The following is a 26,542-nucleotide window of genomic DNA, read 5'->3' as shown; positions in this document are numbered from 1 at the left end:
TGCAAAAACTAGACACAGTTAAGCTCTACACTATAGATGCTGTCATACGCTGCCTTCTTAATAATGAAGAGATGGCGAGCATCCATTGCAAATTCCAAGATCAATGGTGGACTTTTCTAGCCTAGATACACACTGATATGGACCGATTAGGATATTGACGAACGTCTTCAGAGGTTCACGTTATACGTCAGAGAGGATCTTATTAGCGATATTCAGGATCCTGAGACTGTTTGAGATTCTTCTTCCTCATACGTGAATTAATATCTTGAAGAACGACAGTATCGTACCAATAAGCCCAGTCTCATGGTTCATTTCACCGAACAGTAAAAGAAATCTTTACTTGATATTTCAAAGGGAACCCTTTGAGTGCTGATCTGAAAACAAAATAAATTCAATGCAATTAAAAGAAAAGTCACCATTATTTCAATTTTTATTTTATTAAATCATTTATTTGTTACTTAGTTCTTTGTTCTATATTCTATTTGTATCATTTTAATTTTGTTGTTAAAATTAAATTCTTAACATATGTTTTGTTTTTTAAACATTTATAATAGGTTTTCAATTTTTTGTTTGTATATTTTATACTGAATTCTTTTTCAGTTATTCTTCCATCAACAGAGGCCGAGATTTTAAGCTAAATATTACATTTTTAAGAATCTCAGGGGCTATAGGTATATTGAAACAATAACAGTGTATTCGTTTTCTTTTTTTATATTACCATATACGTTCACGATTATTCGGATTATATTTTAAGTTTATTAGGTATCACTTACTAAATCTAAAAAAGAACGATGTATTCTTAAAAAGATTTAATTGTTAAAACTATTCAGGGAAAAATAATATAATTAAACACCTATGCAAACTCAATACTGTGTGTGAATTTCCCTCCAGGGGGATATTATATCCGATTTTTAATCATTTTTTATTAATTTTTTTTACAAAATATTACTTTCAGTGTCATTTTAAAAAAAAAATAATTTTCAAGCAACTTTCCTACATCATAAACAGAGAGAACACGTATTTATGTACTAAAATTTACCAAGGTCGTTTTAATTGCAATGTGTAGTGTATTTGTATATGCTTTTTTGATAGGAAATCAATTTAGTAGTGTATTTAATTAAGAACTTGTTGGAGATGTTGCTGCTTGTCGTGTAGCGTAATTTTGTTTACATGTTCTCGTCGGCAAGTATCTCGCTTAAGAGTTTGTTGAGGCTGTCGATTCCGGTAAGAAATCCCCCATCAGGACCATGGTGCACTGGCATTGATGGTGGAGATGGCAACAAACAACATCCATTTGTTGGCACAAAAGCGGTATGTGCAAAGTCAATCATACGGATGTCAACAAGGCAACGTGAATCGTCCGTGGCTGTGATGTTGCTGCTGGCATCCAATGACTTGGATGAGTGTTGCAATTGACTGTGGGCATATTGATGCTGGTGGTGGAAGTTTTGATTTTGTGTTTGTCGTGGTATCGATTGGCGTTGTGATGACGCGGAAGATAGTTTTCGCTGTGGCTGCGTAAAAGTATGAGTTGTAGGGGTGGTAGTTGCTGGTGTAGACTCTTCATGTGGATGTGAGTGACGCCGGGCAATGTCGCTTGGAATAAGAAAACCAACATTATTTCCATCTACGAGAACATCTTCTAGTTGAGCGGTATCCATTTGTATGGCCGAAGATTGTACCCTTGGCGGAGTCTGAATTTCAGAAATTGGTGGCGATGTCTCTACTGAATCTAAAATATGCAGAAGAGTGTCTCCTTTGGTAATAGCTGTTGTCGATTTCTTGGCAAGCGACGAAGAAGTTTCAGTTTTGTCCATTGAATTATCTTCCTCGTCATCCTTACAGCGAAGTCGTTTTACAGCTCCTTTTGGAGTTGATTTCGGCGATGACTCGTCACTTTTATACCGTTTCATGAGTGCTTCTGTTTGACCCATGAGACTGTTGTCATAGTCAGAGCTTCCTTCATCCGAACTGTTATTGCCAGTTTGACGGCCTGAAGTCACTGCTTTTATCTGTTCAGATAGACCTGAAAAGTCGTCACTGCTGTTGCTACTGTAATTCATCCAGGAATCACCAGAGTGAGGACTGGAAGTTGAGATACTTGGCAAAGGTGGTTCAGGGTCTAAGAATACTGTTTCTTCGGAAATCGGAATGAACGGTGAAGATTGTTGCTGTGTAGTTACGTGATGCTGTGATGGTGGAGGACTGCTACTGCTACTACTACTTTTTGCTCCACGGGCCACCGCCTCAGCGAAACCACGATGATGTGCTGCTGTGCTCACTTCGATGCTTTCGTGAGGATCCTCGTCGTCATCAACATCACCGTCAACGGAATCATCATGATTGTGATGACGATGATAACGATGATGATGCTGGACTTTATGATGGTGATTGTGATTACTATTGTGCTGGTGTTGACCCTGATGGCGTTGATTATGACGCTGGTGTCTATGATGTCGGCAAGAAGAACTAACAGGTGTTGATATTCGATGATTATGATCGCTGTCTTCATGGGATGAAGAGAGATTCAACTCGGTGGAGTCGTTAGATGCATCGGCATCGTAGCAACACTGGTTGGATGTCGGTGTTCGGCCGCAGCTGCTTAGATCGTTGTCTTCATCGTCAGCTTCGGCTTCATCATCCTCTTCTTCGACACTGTTATTTGCGTGGTCAATAGCTTTTGCCTCATGACAGTATTGTGAAGAAGCACAACATTCAGTAATCGATGGTGTTGCCACTGCGGGCGCTGTTGCTGTTGGTATTGCAAAGGAGGCATCTATGGGATGCACCCTAGGATTTTCCTCATAGCCTTCATAGACAATTAAAAGGGAGCTAAAATCAAAATTAATAATAATTAATGGAAATATTAAATTTAATTATAGAAATATTAGTTGCATAGTTACATACCAAGAATAAAATCTATAACTCGATTGCTTTTCAATAACTCTTCTCAATTGTTGCAATCTTTGCAATATTTTTTTAATAACTCGTGTTCTCAACCTGAAGCCATTGAAAAAGAAATCATGTAATGCCTGTTTAAAGCCCTCTTCGGTAAGCTCACGACCCCAATATTTATCACGTTTAGCATATTGATCCACATCAGCTTGAAACACTTGCATGCCACAAAGTCGTACTCCTAGGGAAGCAGATGTACTAGCAGCACACTTCGCCATTTGTTTGGTGCGTTTCTCTGCTGATGCATCATCACCATGTTGACGTGTACCCATTTTTAAATCCAATATGCAAGGATTTTTGAATTGAGATGTTATATTCTCCAGCATGAGAAAATCTGTAAATATAAAAATATTTTTTTTTTTAAATTAGACAGAATCGACTTGATGTCCAAAACAGAAATTGGTACATTCACTTCACAGCTTATAATACTAGACGGAGTAATACCGAAGACTCAACCCTAGAACTTTAAAACCTAGTTCTTTTCAGCTGTAAATTGCAATTTTATTTTACTTGTTCAGAATAAAAAACAATTTGGAATTTGAATTTAATAACAGACCATGCTGTCAACAAACTTTTAGCAATACAGGCACAATTAATTTCGATAAACAAACAGCTAATGTAAAATCGAAGTTATACATATAACTATGTAAATACCTTATCCACACCACAATAAGCCTAACCAAATCCTTAGGGCCAATTGCACAAACGTGATTCAATACTTGAAGGTTGGTTCAACAATTTCAACTCCGTTTTGGTTTATGTTTATAAATTGTATACAATGAAACCCCATAATGGATGAATTAAAATTGCTGAATCACAAATATTGAAGCATTATTCTGGAATATATGTTCATATCAAAGACAACTTGTTTTGATTTTATTTTAAAATAAAACCAGAAAAACCACAAGAATTCTGAAAAAAGTGAACAGTTTTTTTTTTTATTGAAGATTCAACTGATTCCACTGATTAACGACAGACTAATATCGTTTTTGTATTTTAATTTGCCATTGCGTTTGTACGAATAAATAACTCCTATTATTGTTCTTTTTTTTCATAAAAGTTTATGTCTACTGATGTATATTGACATTGACATATGTACATATTTTGAAATAATAACTCAGGAAATAAGTTTCTGTTTATTTTCTATTTAATACAAGAAAGAAAAAACAAAAACAAAAGGTAGAGCAAAAATTAAAAGGATATACATATGTATGTACGAAAATGTCTAGTCAAGATATCATTTTATTTTTAGAAACTATTAAATAAACTTATTAGTATTATGAAATGAAAAATGTATTGAATTACTGTTTATGGATATTTCCGGATAGAAATTATGGGATGAGATTTTAAGTTTAGCAAAATTTTGGTTCTTAGAGTTTTTTTGTAATTCATAATTATTATTTATATTGAGGCAGGAATAACATTTCTCGACAAATCTATTGCTTTCTTTAAAATTCATGTTTACAAGTTCTTCGCATTATTTTTTTCGAAATGCAGTCTATTTTGACTATTGACTTTATTGTGCCATTTTTACATTTCACGGTTATTGGAACAATTTTTTTTACCTTCTGGTTTAAGCATAGTGTTCCGTTTGGAATGGAATTTACGAAGAAAGTTTATTTGAAATAAAACCACCAAAAATAAAAATTATCAAAGCCCAATATTTTACATAAAACCAAACAATTAATTATTATTTGGCGTTTCCTTTTTCTAAAGTGTAATTTATTCGTGATATTTAGAGCTATCAATTGTTTTTCTGATACTAACATTGCTTGTTTGTGTTGTCTAATTGAGAAATACTCTTTATAACATCGGCGGCATTTCCATTTTTATGAACTTTCATCCTGTAAGAGAAAGAAAAAATCTTTAGTTAGTTCATCATGTTGCACAGGTCTACATTTATATGAATTATTATTTTATTATTATTGTAGCCTAAACTCAATTACAAGGAAAATAATATTTTCAATTTTAACGGAATTTGAAGAAGCACAATTTTTTTTGTTAAAATCGTTGCAAAAAAAGTCGATTTAGAGTCTGTGTTTTATTCGTAAGAAAACATTTTTGCTGTTGAAAATCATTTTGTTGCACAATTGTTTTTAAACGACATAATTATTTATAACTAATTTATTACTTTTATTTACCCATTACATGAATGTTAAAATTATTCAATTATGTCATATTATTTGTATACCATCTAAAAAATACATTTTCAAAAATTTATATTATTTTCATCGACGAGGAATACTAACCGTAAGACATCATCACGTTTCCTTTTTGAAGCACTGATTTTTCGAACGTGTTCTTCGCGGAAGCTTGGTGAATAGCGTTTTTCCAATTTGGTGCCGCCCATTGTTGTTGCTTGCATCACACCTAAAATTAGAATAGCACATAATTTTAGAATATTTTTGATAAATTAGGCTGTCTTTTCAGAGTTAAGACAATTTACTGTTTTTGTGTAAATTAAATAATGTTTTTTTAAATAAATATGAACACTGAAATCCTGGATTATGAATGCAAAGTATAAAAGTTGTGAGTTCGGATTGGCGTAATTGTGTTTTTCTAATGAAAATGCAGATTATTTTAGATCATGGTAATCAAAGTTCTGTGTAGACGCTGCACACTTAAACGTTTACACAAAAACAAACGAATATTAAGATAAACCTTTGCAGAGTTCTAACATAAAAGAAGGCGTTTTTTTAACGATGTTGGAGTATATAATTTTAAATTTAAAGAACCCTGATCGACTATTTTGTTTGCAGAGAGTTTTCAAGGTTGAGCTCATTCATACGTTTGAATAATTTTGCACCAGTGTTCATTTGCTTTCCTAACAATCTTTAAAGCATGTGTAGCTTATTATTTTCTAAACTTATTATCACAAATATATGATTAAGTTTTAAATTAATGACACAACGAAAAAGCTTATTGTATCTTGTAAAAAGAAGATTATAGAATAGCTTTTCTATCACTTAAGAAAGAAAATACATATAAAATAAAGGGAGCTTATTGTATTTGAGGGCATAAACCTTCAATTAATGAAATTTAAAATTTTAAATTTTATATCAGAAGTGACTTAACAAAATTTAACAATTTATTTACTATTCAGTTAATTAATTAATTTTCTTTTAGAACGTACATGAATACTTAAAAACATTAGAATAATTTACCGTATACTTAATTTGAGAATATTTGGTTTACAGAATTCAAACTAACGTTGTGTGTAAACGTCAAATGTGCAGAACGAATTAAATAAAAATTAGTTCTGTATGACTTGGTTTTTTGTATACATTTAAACCTATCACCAGGCGTACAAGAAGCAATATTGTAAAACTGAACTTCTTAGAAAATGTATACATACTTCCATTATTGTTTGATAAATTTAGTTTAAAGTTTCATTAAACATAAAGAATAATAATATTATTATGATATAAGACTATATAAATGTTAATATAAGTTATGTATATATGGAAATAATGCATACAAACCCTTGAAAAAGGATCAACGAATGAACTACGAATTTCTCCTTTATTAATTTTTTTTCGGTGGATGAAAGCTAAATCACACAAGCAGAGAACGTACACATGTAGGATGAGATATTATGACACACGGTTGTAAATCAAGTAATGATTTTGGGTGTGATTTTGTATTTTCGCTGAAATTATAATTCATACACACACCAACAGAGGGCGCTCACTTATATTTGTGTTAAACAGTAAAATAATATTTGAATCATAGTTTAAAAAAAATTAATGTAAACATTTGTTGATTGCTTTTTAAATATGCTTATTTGTTTAACGCATACTTCTCTTTGTTTTACCATCAGTTAATTTGTAATCATGCCACATGATATTAGAGTGGATATTCTTGATAAAAACAAGGAAAAATAGAGAGAAAAAAGAAACAAAATAAACGACAAGGTATAAAACTATACAATACCACAATTGTTAATGTAATTTTTGTAATCAACAATTATAATTATTTACCTTGAATTGTTTGTACTTATATGTTCAATAAAATGATTGTCACTCTTTACTTTTAATGATCAAATTAAAAACTATTGCATACTGAAGTCCATTTAATAAAAAACAAAAACAATTTTTTAATATAATTGTTCAATATTGAACGCACTCCTGTGTAAAAAATGTTCGCTTTTGGTTAAATGAATTTATACCTGCTTGAGTTGCAATTAACTCGTCAAATTAACTGAACAAAGCGGTGGAAGTCAAGATTTCTTTCGTTATACACCGAAAATTATAGGAATAACCGTTAAGTGTGTGGAAATACAATTTTATATTTAATTGGTCCCTACAGTTTTCTAAAATAAATTTTATAATTTTTCAACTCCCCCTTTTTTCGTTTGCAGCCAAAGTTTAGACAAATTGAAAGAATTAAAGGAAAAACAATTACAAAAATAGATGCAACCGTTTCACATGGATTCAAAATTGATATTAGTTATTAGTTGAAGAAACTTGGTCATAATTCCCTAAAAAATAGCCTGAGAAATGAATTATTATCAAATACAATTCTTGTCTAAAGACAGAAAATGAACTTGTTTAAAAAGTTTCAGTTAAAACAAAATGTTGATAACCACAGATTTCTTTCTATGCTAAATCATCAAACATTTACCATGACTAAGCAAATATTTAAATAGAGTACGAGCCTGTGGGAGACCAGGTATTATTGAAGTGCATTCTCAATTAATCGTCTAACGCGTTATTAGCCGACAATGAACTGTCGAATTCCAGCATATGAGATGAGAAGTATATATAGTTTATTTGTAACTTGCATGAGGCAGAACACCTTATTTTCGACCCCAGCCTCCGGCGTCATAATTTAACGTTCTTATTACCTGCGTCATTTCACTCTTAACTAAGTCATGATTTTTTTACTTTTCAAACTTTAGAGTGAAATAAACTTCTTGACAAATTTATATAATTTTCCTGCTTTCAATCTAACTAAAATTAAATTATAAACCGATAATCAGTCATTTACATACAAAAAAAATATTAAATACATATATACAATATACCAGAAATTTTCAGCAAACTTTAATTACATGGCTACGAGTATACCAATGCTGTAAAGTCTCTGCCGTTTCCAGTAATTGCACCAGAACTGTTAGACCAACTTGAGATGCTTGCTTGTGGGCTTTTTTTAAAGACCCTTTAGACACAAAATCTAAAAAAATAATTAAATAATAGTTCTAGTTTTACTTAAAATGAAAAAGGACTTACCCATTAGGCCCTTGACATAATTTAACAACAACAACTAAAACTTCACTTCATTAAATAAAAAATAGTTTTTCGTGGTAGAAATAATAGCGACGTTAACAACAAATGTTCGCGAGAAACTAGGTTTTAATAATGACAAACTATATTGTCTGGATAAGATTTTTTTCTGTTTATTTTTTGATTTATTTCTTCTAGGTATTACTTTTAAATAGTTTTGTTCGTTTTATTATTTTTAAATTACATTTAATAATTCTTATAAACTACAATTACAACATAAATGTTAATCAGGTACAGTTATGGTTTCTAAATAAATTGTAAAGAAATAATGTACAAATCTGACATTTTTTCATTTAATTATTCAACTAAATATCTGTTTATTTATTTTTATTTCTGTTGATGATATTAGATGGAAACGACAAAAGAATAAGCAAAACTTCATGAGCAAGTAAAATATATGCGACGCACGGATACAAAAAACGTAATATTATTCTTTTGAAAACAAAAATGTTTGTGTTTTTAAATAAGTAGGTACCTTTATTAGAAATAAATTGGTCTCTATAACCTTACCTTTATATTTTGGAACAAACTTCTGAATTTCTTGAGGAATGTTTTGATAAAATCCCAATTCACGAAGGTTTAATGGTTTTATGACAGTACTCTGATTAAGCAGGAGTAGACGGGTGTGTCCTCCAACCTAAAAAATTTAAATTTGTATTAGTTGATAAATTCCAAAATTAATTAGAGAGCTAAGTTTTAAAACTAGATAAATTATTATTATAATTATTTTAAAAAAACGCAAGGTGAGAGAAATTAAATGCTAACTTATTTCATTATAAACTTATTCCCAATACTTTGATACAAATGAAGATTTCGTCAATAAAGATACTATACTTAGTTCATCTTTTGAATTAGAAGATTTTAAAGTCAAAGTGAGGAGGTTGTATTACGTCTGACCAGCACTCCATTGAATGTTTTTTTTGACTAATTATTCAGTAGCAAAAAAGACATACTTTTGATCCTCGAAACTTGGATAATAAAATGCATCGTTCGACGACTTATGTTTTCTAAACATAGATCTAGCAAAGAGTACAAAGTTGCTTCAATATATGTTTACTCTCTGATTTTAGATATCACTAACGCAAGACTGGAAAGAACCAAAGTAACCTTTCGGTAGAAAAAAATGTTAAGGGTTGGTTCCCGCTTACAAACGACTATCTTTTGTAGCAAAATGAAAAGTTACTCCTTTCCAAATTCAGGCAATGCTACACTTTTTGCTGCTTTTACTAAGACTACTGGACCCAATCGTGTGAAATGTCTTCCTTGATGTCAAGATAGCTAAAGAATTATTAACAACACTGATCTCAACAGTTTTTTCATTAGTCACTAATTTAGCTTCTTTGCAATATGGACAACCAACAGCTTCGATTCATAAAACAACACTGATCTCAACAGTTTTTTCATTAGTCATTAATTTAACTTCTTTGCAATATGGACAACCAACAGCTTAGATTCATAAAATTCATGTCGAATTACAGAAATATTAAATCCAACTTTAGGAAACCAGAATAATCTGGGACGAATTTCAAGAATACTCATCCTACATTCTTATATTCTAACTTTGAGTTAAAGGTTTTAATGTAATAGCTTTGACAAATATTTGAATAAAATGGTATTACATACAATTATAAATTGTAGATAGTTGCAAAAAACTAACCTGATTGGAGAGTGGTTGCAATGCAACTTCATCTTCACTTTCAAGGAGATCCTTCGATATATTACTTTCAGCACCAACATTTCCAGCACATGATTCGGATCTTTGTCGACCTAAGTAATTATGTAATGCCAATTCACTTATACCCACCGTTGCGGTTGCACCTTGATTTGATGCAATCAATTTGTTGGTATTAGTATTTGTGGCTTTTGCTGCAGCATTTGTTGGGGTATTACTAACAGACAATTGTTGTAGGTTTGCCGTAACCAAATTTGAACTCAAATTGATTGGAGAAGACTGTTGTCTTAGTAGAAAACCAGTTTGTGCTGTTGTGTGTTCACTCAATTGTTGCTGTTGATTGTAAAGCTGTTGGCTACTAGCACTTGTTGTAGTAGTTCCAATCTGAATTGGCGAGTGTGTTAAAGACAGTGGAGCTGTTTGGCCAACATTTGTCCCTTCTGTTGTTGTTGTTGATGCTGCTGCTGATGAAAGCTGTATTTGCAACTCTTGACGTTGTTGTTGGCGATTGTGATGCAATTGTTGGGTAATGTGTGAATTTTGTATACTTGGAACATGTTGATATGACGCACAGTCAGAATCTCCCATGCCCCAATCCCCCAGGAAATATACCATTCCCTTCTGCTTACAAAATTTAAAAAATCCTCCTTCCGCTGTTAAATAATATGACTACTGTTTTTGATTAATTTGTTGTGTGAAGTTAAATATAATTCTACACAACATGCAATGATATTTTCAATTTGTATTATTTGGTAGTCCTTGTACGGTCTATAGTTTGTCTGAAATAAAAAAAAATGAATCATGTTTATTGTGTTAATTTGAGTATTTTTTTATATAAGAAAACAATTTGTAAATATTTTGTGTTAAGAATTGAGATAAATTAAATAATAAATTAAATACAAAATTCGCAGATAATATTTATGTGTTAGGGTCGGTCCTATTCTTTGAATTATTTAAAGTTATTGACAATTTGGAAAAAAACGACGAAGTCATTTTTCGTTTGATGAGAAGAATTTTTTTTATTTTAAACACAAATGTTTGGAAACATTTTTAACGCAATTTTCAAATTCTTTCAAATTCATAGAACTAATCTTTTGTTGTATCCAGGGCAGTCAAAATTAAGTTCAAAAATTATAATTTTCTTATAGGAAATATTTGAAGCAAAACTTAATAATACTATATTTATTTTGTATTGTTTAATGAAGGCTTATAACCAATGTTCAGAATAAAATTATTCTTTTAAACAAATATCTTATCAGCTACGTTCAAAGTGTTAATCGTTTATTCTGATTTTTTCTTGAATGTGCTTTCTTAGCTTATGCCTGTGTTGCGTATATACACTTTACTTTACTACATATGAACATATTCCATTCGTATGGTCTAATTATTTTACTTCTATTCAAGTTATGGGCTTCAATTGGTGACTATTTCTTAAGTTTTATATTTAAAAATATTGTATTTGAGTAAAGGAAAACAAAAATATGAAATACAGTGTGTGGTAAATCTAAAGCAACTTTTTTTAATACAAAAATCTTTTTGTAATTTAAATACATAAAGAAGCGTTTTTATTTAGCTAATAGTTTTCTTTTAATTAAAATTATAAAACAAAAAATACAAATTTCACATAATTAAAATATAAAAGTACGTACTACATCGTTGTTTCAAGAAAACTGTTCCTTTAATTTTGGTCAACATTGTACATACATATGTACATTATAATTATTTAAAACAAAGTAAACAACATAATTTCCGGCACACAATTTTTTTGTTTATTTTGCCGGCTTAGATCTCTTAGTCCACCTATTTCATTAGGGATGAGATAACACCTTGCTAAGCCATTGAAAAACATGAAATTCAGCTTGTTTTTCTATTCTTTATATAATTAAAATATATTAATAAAAAACGAACATATTACGGGGAACAAAGTCAAGTTAGACTTGTTTCTATTATTTCAAGTCTTCTAAAGGCATTTTGTCTTGCATTACATTAGAGTAAACTTAAGAAATCAGCTGTTCACCTTTCATAGACGCCACTCATTTAACTTGTATATTTTTTTAAAAATTAAATTTCAATTTGGTTAGCAAATGTTCGAATAATAACAAACACATAATAATAAAACGAGTAAAAAATGACAATATCTGCATAAGATACTACTATATAATGTATGTAGACAAAAACCAAAGGTAAAATTTAAATTTATAAACTTCAAAATTTAATGGTTTTTAATTTGTATGAAATGGGTGACGCAGTTATATTTTACCTCAAAATTGTTCACAAAAAATATTATTCTAAATATAAAAAAAAATATTAAACTATCTATTTATACATTTCCACGGAAAAATTGTAATTATAAGTTCGATTATCATGTATATACTTGATATAATTACTTATGTGTATATTTTTACAGAAGTCCATTAATTTATCTGTAGAGTAATGGAAATATCCGAGTATAGAAGGTGGAAGTCACCGTTAAACTGATTATGCTCAGTAAAAACGGAGCACCGAACACAAAAAAGCGTCAACTTATACATACGTGCTTTATTTTACTTATCTTTTATCAGAGTAAATTTGTGTATTTTAATACGAAAATTAAACATTTTGCAGTTTGGATCTAAAGTAAGATATAACTCAAATGATAACAGCATTTAGATGCAGTTTCAGGAATTCTTTTTTATTAGCAGTAAGGTCCATGGTATGACGTTCATTAATATTGAACATCTAAGGTGGTGGAACAACTTGTAGAAAATAAGGAAGTGACTTAAAATTCTCAAGCATTTCTGTGCAACGGTTAAGGTTAGAGCCTTCAGTTTTATCTTTGCAATACCCGTGGAGGTGGTACAGGCAGGGCTTAAATCCAGAACTCAGGTATGACAGACCTTCGAAATGCCCATCATACTACTGAGTTACAAATGATAAATATTATAACACAGTTTTTGTTTATATCGATATCGATATTTTCAATCTATTATAACCTATTATCAAACGACAAGTACTCATTTTATTCACTTAGTCATATTAATACGGATATCACTTAAGTTTGTTTACATAAAATAAAGTAAGTATGTTGCGTATATCTACACATACATGTATATATATTTTGGTTATCACTCCACTCCCAAAATTTGCTACCGGCTCTTAGACTATATGCAAGATGGAGCTTCATGCCACACAGCCCGGTCCATAAAAACTTATTTAAGGGAAGAAAACATTCTTCTGTAGGACTGGCCGGGAAACAGCCCTTCTATGAACCCAATTGAAAACCTGTGGGAGCTGATGAAGAGGGGAGTAGCTAAAGATGCGGTCACTTATGGAAAGAGTAATTCACGTGTGTAACCAATACCCACAAATGCAGGAAACAATCAAATCATGCATTGAGGCCCTTATTAAAGCAAAAGGAGGTTTAACAAAATATTGAACCAAAAATTACAAAAATAACAACAAAAGAAACTGAAAATATCAATTTAAAAAAAAATTCTTTAAATCTGTTGCTTTATTTCTAGGAAGTAGGTTATATTCTGCATACAAAATAATTTAAATACATTACAATATTCGAAAACCCGATTAAAATAGCTGGAAATTAAGATTTTGCATAAAATCTAAAGTGTGTCTAATAATATGGCCAGGGACTGTACTATCACTATCTTGTTTTACAATTGGTATTTTTAAATTGAAAACAAAATTTGTTCACATATTAACAATGCATTTTTTTGTTTGATCCAAAGTTCCACCAATACTTTGAGTGGAAAAGCAATAATAGTTTCTGCTAAAAATCAGGTATTTAAGCTCCCAGTATAATTTCTGGAAGAGACAATAAATAAACGCTCACGTTGAAAGTTATGACTTAATTGAAATTTAAACCTTCGTACTGATGACAAAAGTTCAATGTTGTAAGCTCAATAGATAAACCTAATTTGTTTGGAGCAAAGTTATTCTGTTCTTTCTGACAGTGGCACTCCTCCTGTACTTGAGAGCGTAAACGATTTTATGGCTGCATTGTTAGTAAAAACAGTACTAAAAGGTCTTGAAATTTGAAAATCAGTTCAACAGCACTGTTTCAGATCAGAATTTGAATCTAATTCACACATTGTCTAAAAATATATATACATACAAAAGTGTGTTCTATTTGTTTTCAATGCACAAATAGGGACGCTCTATTTTATACTGTCGATGAGTAAGATTATTTATTTGTCTACAACATCAACTAAAAAACAATACTGCGTGCCTATTAAAGATTTTTACCATTAATGATTACATACGTATTGTTATAGTTGGCAGACGAGTTTTTGTTTGTTTTGCGACCAATTTGTGACTCTAAAACTTTAAATCAAACATATACACTATACAGTCCGTAACATTTGAATAGCTTCACACATAATCTATCTTTAAATACATTTTTTATTTTTTTTATTTAAATTTTCAGTCTGGACAGGAATAATTTCTTTACAAACCATATTATTAAATAATATTTTTTATATCTTATACAATCGACAAACTAGTACTATTTGTTACCAAATTTTTACTATAACAGTTTGTTGAATTGTTCAGCTGGAAAACATTTGACACCGGTCTGAATATATCCTTGAACGGAGTTTGAATCATTTACAGTACCGTTTTGTCATGGAAAAGAAATACATTTAGTAATTTTTAGCTCTAATATTTCTGTGTGCGATTAATACCCAGAGTATCCACAATTTTAAGCCGATTAAGACTATAATTCGATTATAATAAGAGATTATTTGTTGAGGCTATTCTATTGTTACAAAAAAATGTATTTAAAAATTAATGATTACAAAATTAGCTTTTTTGATCTCAGAAACTCTCGCCCTTATCATGTCAGCCAATGCATTTTTTTTGTGTATACACCGAAGAGGAAACCATATGTGAGGCTATCCAATTGTTACGGACTGTATAACAAGATCAGCAAGCTGGCGCGTGAATTTAAACCAAAATTTAATGTATATATGTATAGGCATCAATACCATGAGTGACGAGCAATAAAACTAATTCAACAATTTATCGAAGATGTTTACGCTTCCATTTGTTTTTTTTATGAATTTTACAAGATTAGATATTGGATTTTTTGATAAGTAAACAGATAAATAAAAAAGGGATGTTTTTTTTGGTAAATATAAATAAAATGATCACTTAAGTAACTTGATAAAAATAATTGATGGTTTCGATTCATTATAATTGGAAACTAAATAGATCAGTAATCTATACAGAACACGATTGATCTATTAAAATATCAGATCATTGTCTTAACATAACATAAACTTAATTTTTTTTTAATCACAATAACTTATGCAGATATAATATTATTTCCCGCAATAAATTTAACTTCTATGGGGCAGGATCTTGGTCTTTATTGGGAAAATGTAAGATTTTAGTTTAATGAGCTATTATTACTTTTCGTAAATATTTAAATGTTGTTTAAATTTGCGTTAGTATTGTAGATGCAAAAAGCCATGAATGAATAATGAATTAATAACATTAGCGGGTTGATGCACTTCGTCCGAAACCTTATGGTTTTTTAGTTCCTTATGGGTTTTTAGTTCACAAAAAAAAAATTGACTTATCTTAGACAAGGTTCATTTGATCTTGTTTTTGATCACTTTTTATACTATACTCAGTAGGGTTCTGGGACCATAACTCCGTTTGCCAGCTAAATTTTTTTTTACGGGTACTGCATCTTGCAAGGAATTGACAAATTCTCCAAGATTAATTCTTGTCATGAAAAAGTGCTTTCTCAAAATATCCGTTCGGATTCGGCATATAAAGGGTAGGACCCCTTCATCCCTGCAAATACTATCACACAGGAATGGTTGAGAGTTGTAAGTCACTAGTCCCTGGTTCTCTACGGACTGTTTCGCCACCTAATTTATTTGTAAGTCAACATCTGTACTGTTGGTTCTTTGTTTGGTCGATCGCTTCAATAATGGTATTATTAGTACTTTTTCAAATAAGACTCAAACACTGCTTGAGTAAGGTGCCAAAATTTTCCTATTGTGTGGCTTGTTGTCTTGTTAAAAAACATAATACAGTCCAATTGATGATCCTAAATCAACGCGTTTAATTCCTGCGAACGTGATACATTCGGATCATATCGCTTCTTTTCACATTTCTTGCAAATTTTACCAACTGTTTTCTTAGTCAATTATGGCGACTATACTCATAGTGACTTAGTTTGTCCCTTGTTCCATTGTTAAGCGTTAAAAGAGTATTAGATCATTTTCAGCATGCTCTGAACATCCTTTTAACGCTTAGAATTACCAGGCTGACTAATGCACTCTTTCGCTACTTTTAATTGTTTAAGAATCGTTTTCAATTTCACTTGTCAAATGCTTGTATTCTGCATTTAAGACGGTGTGCTGATTTATTGTATTTTGAGCTCATGGACCGCGCTCTCAACAAACTCAAAACACGTTGAGAACGAAAAAAGAAACAAAAATCTAATTGAATATGATTGTTCGGAGGTTAAGACTCTGATATGAATTTGAAATAAGAAAACTCCTTATATGGCAATTTAAATAACATTAAGTAAGTAAAACAAAACAAATTGTTTTGAATTTATTTAATACATATTTTAAACTCAAGTATTCTTTATTTCGGAACGATAATTTCGGTATTTTAAATCCCGTCACACGAGTTTGCTCCTAAAAATATCCTTTATATAGATATATGAACATAATACCTTACTCACAGACCAAAATAAGAAACAAGAACATTTTATACTTTAGCAGGTTTCTTATTTTATATTACCAGTAAAGAGAAAGAATCAACCACATATGTTCGAAACCAAGCAATAAATCTCATGCCAAAACAGCTTACCTATAACCAGAAAGTTAATTCATCATTCACCAATCCTTAAAATGATAAACCTCATAATCGCAATTGATGATGTCTAATTGTTGCGCCAGCACTGTAAAACATGGTGAATGGCACTGCACCACATACACAATCAAAATACACCAGAAAGTTCGTTCGGAAAATAAAAAAAAAGTCATCTAAAGGAAAAATTTAAATCACAAAAAGCATAAAACAACTGACAAAAACTGAATAGCACTAATATATTTCAGCTGGTCATAACTAAACTCGCGCAATTTATCAATTTGGATCATTGCCACAATAAATACAAAATTTAAACTACTACATTTAAAGTCAGTTTCTGTTTTAACTATCATAATAATTCAAATCTTTATTGCAATACATTTCTATAAACGTCTGTCGATCGCAGTTGTATGTTGTTTAGTTTAATTTCTAGTGACTTGTTTTCCTTATTTCATTTTAACTATTTAGCTTTATTTTTCAACATATTCTCAAAGCACCAGTCCCTTTACAGATAGTTTAGTTTGTTAAACTATGCCATTTTGAGAAAGGTTAATTTTAATATTGAGGATGGTCAAGAATGTTTTGTTTTTATATTCATCTCTTTTTACACTTAGTAAATTGGATTTACATCAAGTTTCAATTCAATGTAAAAATTAAATAAAGGCATTCTATAAAAAGCTATGATTTTGAAAAGTAAATGAGTCAACAATTTAGTGTAACCGTGATGTGTTTAGGACTGTCATGCAACAAAATCTTGGGTTCAATGCATGCATGTGCCACCTAAGGTTTTTTTCCCGTCTATTGCCTTGCGAGGAATGCACAAATTCTTATTTTATTTTCCTTGTTTGTATAATTGTATGTATGTATGTTAATATTTTTAATTTTAGGATGCCTTGTCAAATTTTCGATTTGAGAAAACAAATGCTAAATATTTCTTTCATAAAGCTTAAGTGTATATTATTTCAATACTGTATGGTTTAATTTAAAAAAAAAAAACCCGAGTAGTGTGTCCAAAGTGCCGCCAATCGGATTTTTTCTAGAAGAGTGTGTTTAAACTGAAATATTTATTCAGTAATTAATTAATCGATTGGATTATTACCGGCTGGTAAAGAGCACATAATTCTTCATAAGAGGATTGAACTAACGCTGAGTTGACCAATAATGACAAAATTGTTTCTTATAATATCCCGATGAAAGTTCAAAGACGTTTCTTATTTTAAAACAAAAACGAAATCCATTTTTGTGAAGATATAATTGGCTGTTATTTATATCTACACGCAAGTTTTTTTTCTTCAAATTTTCCCTTCCTTAAAAGAACAACATTATTGTGTTCAAATAAAAACCCAACATCCACATTTATTAAAACTGATTTTCACAACTATGAATAATATTTTCTTATACAATGTACATACATACACATATGCATTCATATCGCCACAAATTTAAATTTGTTTAAAGCATAGCATACCAAAAAATTCTCTATTTTAAAAGCTTTCATACAAAAAAGTACACTCATTCTACTCTCTCTCTGCACTCTTTGCCATGCATACAAAAAAAATAGAAACAATTGGAAAAAGGCAACTATAAAATATAGTTGTTCAGCATACTACATTGATTTGATCAAATTTAAACATTACATTAATACGTCAGCAAGTAAATAAATGCTTGTTAGCAATAAACTAAATGGCACTAGCAATCAGTGAATTGATGTACTCTTTAAATACACATTTAATCTTGCAAGTTATGAACGCAATCAAAGGCGGATAGAGTGAATCAGTATCAAGGTCTGAACTTGAAATAAAATCGTTACGTTGACCGTTCATTTGCATCCTTGCCAACTTTCACATTAAGGCTATGTGATATTTAGATTTTTGTCTGCGTTTTGGGCATTTGAGCACCTGTTTTTTCAATAGCGACTACATTCTTTCCGGTAGATGACGAAATTTTGAATAAATAAATATCTACACAAATGTTTGCATAATACGGAAAGCATGGAAATAGTTTTCTTTTAATTGCCAACACATCTTGAATACTTTTGATTTTCGGGAAAATTGAAGAAAAGTTGATTTCTAATAATTTTTATAATGCAAGGTATTTGTAATACTAAATTTAATGTAATGACGTCACGTTACGAATGTTTACACCTTTCAAAACATATTCCCTTAAATTTAATCTCTATTTTCTGTGTATTGCATTGTTTGTATTTTTATTATAATTTTGGTTAAAAAAAAACAAAAAAAATCAAGAATCGAAAACATATTAAACATTTATAATGTTTTAAATGGTATAATGGTAAGTTTTATTTGAAAAGAGGGTCCATCAATGTGGATTTACATTCCATAAACTGGCATACAAATATGGTTTATATAGTTTCAAGTTCTCTGAAAGAGTAACAGTCGCAAGTTTCGAAAGTTATTGGTGAAGGAAATGTTAAGAAAGATATATTTACAATTACTTCAAGGAATTATAAAAAGCAACTTTATGAAAATGGTCTAACAAACCTTCGTCTTATTTACATCCAAAAACAGTAAACTTTCGCAAAAAAAAAAATTAAAGACGAAGCCATTTTTGAAAAGCGTCATTTAGTCTAGTAAGCTAAAATTTGTATTAAAAATACCGAAACTAGATAGCTAGTTTGGTGTAAGTAATCTGAAATAATCAGCCAAATGTGCATTCAAATAACCGTAAAACACGTAGGTGCGTTGGTGATCGTCTGGTGATGCTTTTCTTTCAATTGCTTTGGAATTTTCGCCTATTTTCGATGACAATTAAATTAACGTTATAATTTTACCATCTTTTTACGAAAACATCAACAATTTATGGCATGTATGGTATCTCTGAATTGCATCATCTACAGAGAAATCAGTCTCCTGAACATATCATAAGATCCTTTCTGCCGCATTTATTTATGAGAGCATCTAAATGAAACTTATCCGTTTGTGCGGAATGACAATGGATAATGCACGTTGCTCTATCAAGGTTGGAAAAGATCTCACCGATGAATTTAAAGTCAAAAAAGGTTTTGGACAAGGAAATCTTCCAATGGTTCATCCAATTACTCGGATACGCCGATGAAATTGACATAATTGGAAGATCAAAACGTGATGTTAATGGAGCGTTTTGCAGCACTATGATGGAAGCGGAGAAAATTGGTTTAGTTGTCAATGATGGTAATACCAGGTATATGCTGTCATCAACACAGGGCATTGAACAACATCTTGGAGTAAACGCGACACAAACTCTTGAAAATCGCTGATTCTAGAAAAGTCCTCTCTCGAGCATCGAAGTCCCGGTTCTCATTGACAGCACTGGAGCCTGAACCCTGTCAAAGAAAGATGAGGGCGTCTTAAGATGCATCTAGAGAAAAATTCTTCGGGCTATTTTTGTCCCAATCAACGACGAACTTTGCGGGCTGTACAGCGACACTGACCTGGTTGAATTAACGCTCCAGTTTGGAAGCTCCAATTCCGAGGAACGGCGCAGTAAAGGAAGACCGCAACTCAGGTGGGGCAGGTGCGAGAGAACCTCAAGCAACTTGGCGAGCGAAACTGGATGCGAATGTTGGTTGAGGCCCCGGTCCGAATTCAAAAGAAAGCTTTAAAAAACTATAGGTCGCCGTTGTTTAACTTAAACTTTTGTATCTCTCGCACACGGTTGTAAGGTTTCTTGCCTATCATTATTTTATCGCTAATTTCACAAACAATGCTCTAGTGCCATCTGCAGACATTCAAAATCAATGTGCATTGGTACCTCCTTTATAATCCTATCCTGCCTTCTTAATTACTCGCATTTTGTTAGATCATTATAAGGGTATTCATATCCACTTGAGTACACGCTCAATATAAAAAATAGCACGAAGTTTCCTTTTCTGCTTACAAATTCAATGTTGTACCGATTTTGCAACCGCTTGTAAGACTAGCATTCCTTTCTTCCTTTTGATAGTGAGGCATTGTTATGATAAACTAACACTTAATTTAATTTTTCATTTATTCCTCATCCCAACAAATTATAGATCGATCCATCTCTCTTTTCATTAATATTATTATCAGAAGGATTTATGATAACTTGGACGCCGCACCTATTTGCTTTGTTTATGTGTTGCTTCTCTTTTGACTTCACATATATAACAGCAGAAGTCCCTCCTTCTGTAAACTACTTTTTTCCTTTCTTTGGTATTCAACTCTTTTCAATGCTTTAATTGTTTATGTTATCTTTGTTTAATTTACATTAATGAAATCCTTCTTTAATGTTTCTTTACCTAATCTTTGGCTAAAGACTAATATAGAATCTAATCTTAACGTTAAGATTGGTATTCTTGGTCCTGGTCGAAATGAACATACCTATACAAAACAAAAAACTGTTTAGAGTTTAGTTTAGACCAACCATAAAATGTAATAATTATCAAAGAACACAACATTAAGTGTATCTAAATTCATTTACATATTACATATTACTGCATACTACATTCAAATTATAATTTTAAAATGTACTGCAATCAAGAAACGCAATCACACATAAGTTTTAAATCAACATCACTTTAGATGTCATCGTATGTTTATTTGTGCACTGGCGTTCCTTTGCAGTATGCCCAATAAAACCATTTGGCAAAATCCAACACTATCCTTACAAAAATTTTTCCTTTATGAAGTGCAAATATAGAAATAAACGTTGAAATCTTTCCACTGCTCTTTTAAACTATGTCAACTTAGTACAAACAAATTCTCCAATTTCCAGATTAAATTTCGATTTATTAAGGAAAAGAAATTCAGGCGGCAAAGATGGTCTTAGGGTAAAACAAAGTACAAGCTTTAATGAGGAAAGGGTTTACAAAACCGACGACGTCTCGAGCGAAACGTCACAGACGTAACTTATAGGTAGTTAAGGGCTTTGGTTACTTAGGCTATGACAAAAGCGGATGAAAGTTCTTTGCGTGCCCTACGGTCCCATATGCATAGGAGGTGAGTGGAGTAGAAGATGAACGACGAGCCGTACGGGCTGTACAGACACATAGACTTGGCTAGAAGGACAAAAGTCCAGACTGAGATGACTGGGTCACGTAGAGCGCTTGGAAACCAAAGAAGTTTGTTAAGTACTATTCACATGAGCACGACCAACGACCAACGAATGAACGAATATTCGTCGATTTTGACGTTTCTTTCACATGACAGTTTTTAATTCGTCGCGAATGAAGCCACAGCCGAACATCATTCACCACCGAAACCAAAACAAAAATGATTTTTTAGGTTAAGTACGCGCGATTATTTTATTCGTTGCGAGTGTGGATAATGTGGAACGCGAATAAAGTTTGACAGTTCGTATCAACTATAATTTTTTTCGCGACGAATAAATTTGTTTTCTTAAATTTATTAATATATTATAATGAAAAGTAAAAGTATGCATTATAAATCAAATAGAAACTATATTGCTATCGTTTTGTTAAAAATTTGTGTGGAAATGTCTTCAAACGTATATAAACTAACATTTTGTAATTCATTCGTCGTTCGTTGGTCGCGCTCATGTGAATACTACTTTAGGTTACCCTAGTTTACTCAGGACTGTAGCGCAACCGTAACTAAGAAAGTAGTAAGTAGACATTCCGTGAACGTCTTCCAAACTTTTGATTACTTTAAATGTTTTTAATTTTGTATCAACTGCACAAAAATACCACATTTACAAATCACAACATAATTTAGTTTGTATCCAGAATATCCGCCCTAAAACGGTGCAATTTTTCACTGGGTGGCATGAGAGCCCATATGTTAGGTTTAATTTTGCTTGTGTTTGTTTAAATCATATACCTACAATTTTACATTTTAGTGCCCCTTCTGCCCTCTCTTGAGTGCATATTTTCATTATAGTCATCAATTGTTAACAGCTATTTTTAAATGGCAAAAATGTAGTTACGATGTATAACAATTTTGTTTTTCTAACTGTTATTAACAATCGTTAACTATTGTCGTTCCTAAATATCAAGATTGTTACGATTTGTTACAAAATAACGTCACCACATCGTTCCTATAGATTGTTTTAGTGACAATGAATAGTGATTTGTAAAAGTACCCAACTCAGCCTGGGAGCGAAGTTGAAAGTGTTAAACTCGCAAAATGAAAGAATTGTTTTAAAATTTGTTTTGAATTTAAAATCTTAACAAATGACAAATTTCCATTATACAATAAACTAATGTTGTTCATTCTTGTCTTTGCTGATCATCGTTGCATTAAAACAACAAAACACCCATACATATTATTCAGCAAATGATTTTGTATTTATGCCTCATCAATTTTTATTTCAATTTGTTTTTCGTTATTTAATTTGCGATTTAAAGGTTTTAAAAATTTGTTTTTCAATTTTGAAATTGGGTTCGATCCCTGTCTGTGCCACCTAAAGTTTTATTCACTGGTACTGCCTTTTGCGAGGAATTGACAAATGCTTCAAGAGTAATTCTCGTCATGAAAAAGTGCTTTGCCATATTAGCCGTTGGGATTCGGCACATAAACACTAGGTCCCCTCCATCCCTGACAACAGTACTCACACACAGGAATGGTTGCGAGTTGTAAGTCACTAGGCCCTGGTTCTTTACGAACTGTTGAGCCACCTAATCTATTTATTTACTTAGATTAACAGATTGACAATTTTTAACAATTGTCGTTCCTGTATGATTCTAACAAATCATAACAATTCGTAATAATGACACTTACAAAATTTGTTCTCATATAACAATAGTAATAGTAAGAGTTTTTATTATTTGTATACAAATAAAACAAATGTGTTTCGTTTTTTTTCATCCTGTTATTAAAAAATATACATACATTTTGCGCATCATCAATTTCTATTATATTTCCAAACAATCTAAAAACAGCGACAGTTTTCCGTCATTCTAAATTTTAAGAACATACCTACCTACCTGCATATATTTAATTGTGGTATGTAATTACTTATAGTTTGACAAATAAACAATTTATAACAATAATTCTAAATAATTCCTATAATTCGTTGCAATACAATTTGATAGGAAAATTTTACATTTCACTGAAAAAAAAGAAAATGAACTCGACCATATGACGACATCTTAATTCCCAAAATAAAATACCTGTACGAAGGCAATATTAGAATATATTCAAATCTTTAAAAAAACAAGCTTAGGGCCCTGGGTTTTGAATGATCAATTAAGGAATAATTTATAACAAAAATTAAAACCATATGATATTTCTCATAATCTAAACAAACCAAATAAGAGAACAACAACTTCCAGAACCATGAAAACTTCATTCTCGTTTAGGAAATCTACTCCCTAACCCAATATTTGCTATTGATGTTGTCGATAACTTTTGATTCATTTTGTTTGGACTAGAAACATCTGTAATGTTGCTGCAACTTATATTTTCGAGTACAAAATAAAAGAAACAAAACAGGTTGTCCCAATCCCCATTCCTGCTACCAGCTGATGAAAATAATATCCTTCTCTTTCTAAGAGAGAGATCGCTATGTCATCTAGTTCATTAACTACTAATTAGCAAATAGCAATGGACTTAACATAAGATATTTCCGCCATCTTGGATTATGTCTAAATTTAACTTTTTTTTAAGGTAGAAATCTACGAAATTTTTAACTTACCTCACATTTAAAATGAACTAATTCTGTATCCTTTCCTCGTTCTAGCTATCAGAATTAACAAAAACGTATGTTGAAGCTGCATAAACTTTTTTCCTTCGATTTTTTTTGTATTACCTATAGATTTATCACACCACGAACGAACAATGAACACATGAAAATAAAAGATATATGAAATTTAATCAATTCACCGAGCAAAAACAATAAATTATTTTGAATAACATTTTTTAAAAAAATGTATCAAGGAATCTTTCCTACATCGAAATTCTTTAATGGCTGACTTTTAAAGAGCACAAATGCACTTACAACACAACTCACATCAAATTTTCTCTTTTCAGTGTTAATATTAAACTAATTTGGTTTAGATAGAATTAACGTATCTGTAGTAGCACTTGACGTTTTTAATTTAATCGAAATATTTCTGAAGAAACAAATTTATTTCAGTCTGGTATTTTGGAAAAATAAAAAAATTAGGATGCGAGTGAAGACCTTTGTCACAATTTCGCATCCGTCGCAATAGAATATTCATACAAGACTAAGAAAAGAAGAGACGAGAGAGAGACTGGCACTGGACTGATAGTGAAATTGAAACAGAGGGAAACTAAATGAAATGAAAGAGGGAGACTGAAACATTGCATTATATCCGGATTTGAATGACTGAAACCAATAACCATCGTACTTGGATTTTATACAATGCAAAATGAAATAACCAAATGAAAAGTGGGAAAAAGTATTGATTTGGTTGGCGATGTTTCATTGTTTCACTTTTGAGTGAGCCATCATCCCGTTTCACTTTAATTTGTGTTCAAAATAAAATATTCAATAACTAGAGAAGACTGAAGAGAAGACTAACCGAGATGAACATACGTTTACGATTATGTCGCATATACCGTGAGACAGACAGTACTGCCAGGACAACAAATATTTGATTCAAACGTAAAATAATAGCACTCAAGTAAATTGGTTCATGAGACACAATAGGCAGATCTTTTATTCTAATATTCTTGTAAAAATTCCCATTTCGAATGATATGAACTCTCCACGAAATTAAATATTAAATAAAATATCTAAATTATCATATATCAATATTACAAGGTACATTTTTTATTAACAGCTGATTATGATAAAAGATTTTAGTTCTGTTTGGTAACTGATTTCACTGTTTTATTGAGAATCCAAACGCAAAACAAAAATAGAGACGTAGGATATAAAATTTTAATTTCAATGTGGTTTTCTAAAACAAAAATAATATTCGTCTGTATTATATGTAACAATGATGGTTTCAGTTTCAATATAAACGTTTATCTAATGATTATGATGATTTTGATGCCAAAGTGGATGATGTAGATTTTTTTAATAATATAATTTTTGTATCAAGTTGAGAAAAAGAAATTAAAAATTCCAAAAATAAGCTTTGGTTACTGTTGGCGTTGACATGATTCGACTCCTAGAAATTGTAAGTAGACAAAACTAAGACGCTCAGTAGGATTCAAAATGTATACAAATTAGTCACTTCAAAAGAGCCCAAAGACTACTACTGCCAGGAATTATTTTAAGACAATCCCTATATATGTATACGGAGGATCGAAAGATTGAATTCAAATGAAATCGAAATGAAAGCTTTGCTCACAAAACCTTTTGACAAATCGCCGGCTGAATGCTTAAATGCCCCATATACAAAAAAATTATTCCTCAGAAAACGAATTTTAAGGTTTGAAACACAATTTCGTAATTTTGCATTTGAAAATTTCAACCTTTGAATTTTTGTATACATGAATGTAATATTTATTTTTTTAAATTTGAAGTTCTAGGGTTAAAAACATTTATGGTTATTTAAAAAAAAAAATAAAGTTTAGAAAAAGTCAAAAATGGATATAGAACCCTTTCCATACGAATGTTAAATCTATGAAAACCAAACTGCAAAATTCCTATGGATATAGAACCTTTATGCTTTTAACATTGGGAATTCAAAGATAGCAAAAATAATAATAAAATATAACATTTTTCTAGCACTTTTATTTTTTTTAAATCTATTTGTAGTGATTAAAATATAAAACAAAAAGGAATATTAATATAATAGCTTAGCCCTTCCCTATATTACATTTGCTTAATTTTAAGTCGATACAAAAAGTATGAAAAATGACAAAGTATTTTTACATTTTTCAATTAAAAATACCCAACTTGAACTTTG

General features: G+C 31.0%; 1 protein-coding gene across 3 annotated transcripts; it reads right to left on the bottom strand.

The window, feature by feature from the left end:
* Positions 1-418: 418 nt before the first annotated feature.
* LOC129948824 (uncharacterized) lies at positions 419-24,895 on the bottom strand. Of its 3 annotated transcripts, none has more exons than XM_056059899.1 (8): positions 24,610-24,895; positions 24,355-24,468; positions 9,898-10,691; positions 8,751-8,877; positions 5,205-5,325; positions 4,723-4,799; positions 2,908-3,289; positions 419-2,832 (listed from the first exon to the last, which is right to left on the bottom strand). In XM_056059899.1, the coding sequence occupies exons 3-8, from the start codon at positions 10,525-10,527 to the stop codon at positions 1,167-1,169; spliced, it is 3,003 nt and encodes a 1,000-aa protein (XP_055915874.1). In that variant the 5' UTR covers positions 10,528-10,691; positions 24,355-24,468; positions 24,610-24,895; the 3' UTR covers positions 419-1,166. The 3 variants fall into 3 exon arrangements, with proteins under 3 accessions (XP_055915874.1, XP_055915873.1, XP_055915872.1); XM_056059898.1 differs by having other exon boundaries at positions 24,658-24,895; XM_056059897.1 differs by having other exon boundaries at positions 24,670-24,895.
* Between the last annotated feature and the right edge of the window lie 1,647 nt (positions 24,896-26,542).

Source organism: Eupeodes corollae, chromosome 3 (assembly GCF_945859685.1).
Source record: "Eupeodes corollae chromosome 3, idEupCoro1.1, whole genome shotgun sequence".
Taxonomy (NCBI): Eukaryota; Metazoa; Arthropoda; class Insecta; order Diptera; family Syrphidae; genus Eupeodes; species Eupeodes corollae.
Note: the sequence above shows the minus strand (reverse complement) of the source record. Positions and strands in the feature narration are given on the sequence as shown.

Coding starts and splice junctions, on each gene's coding strand:
- LOC129948824 (XM_056059899.1), bottom strand. CDS start 10,527: ATGGTATATTTCCTGGGGGATTGGGGCATGGGAGATTCTGACTGTGCG. Junction 4,800..5,204: donor AAACGTGATGATGTCTTACG/GTTAGTATTCCT, acceptor TTTCTCTTACAG/GATGAAAGTTCATAAAAATG. Junction 3,290..4,722: donor AGACAACACAAACAAGCAAT/GTTAGTATCAGA, acceptor TTATATTTACAG/ATTTTCTCATGCTGGAGAAT.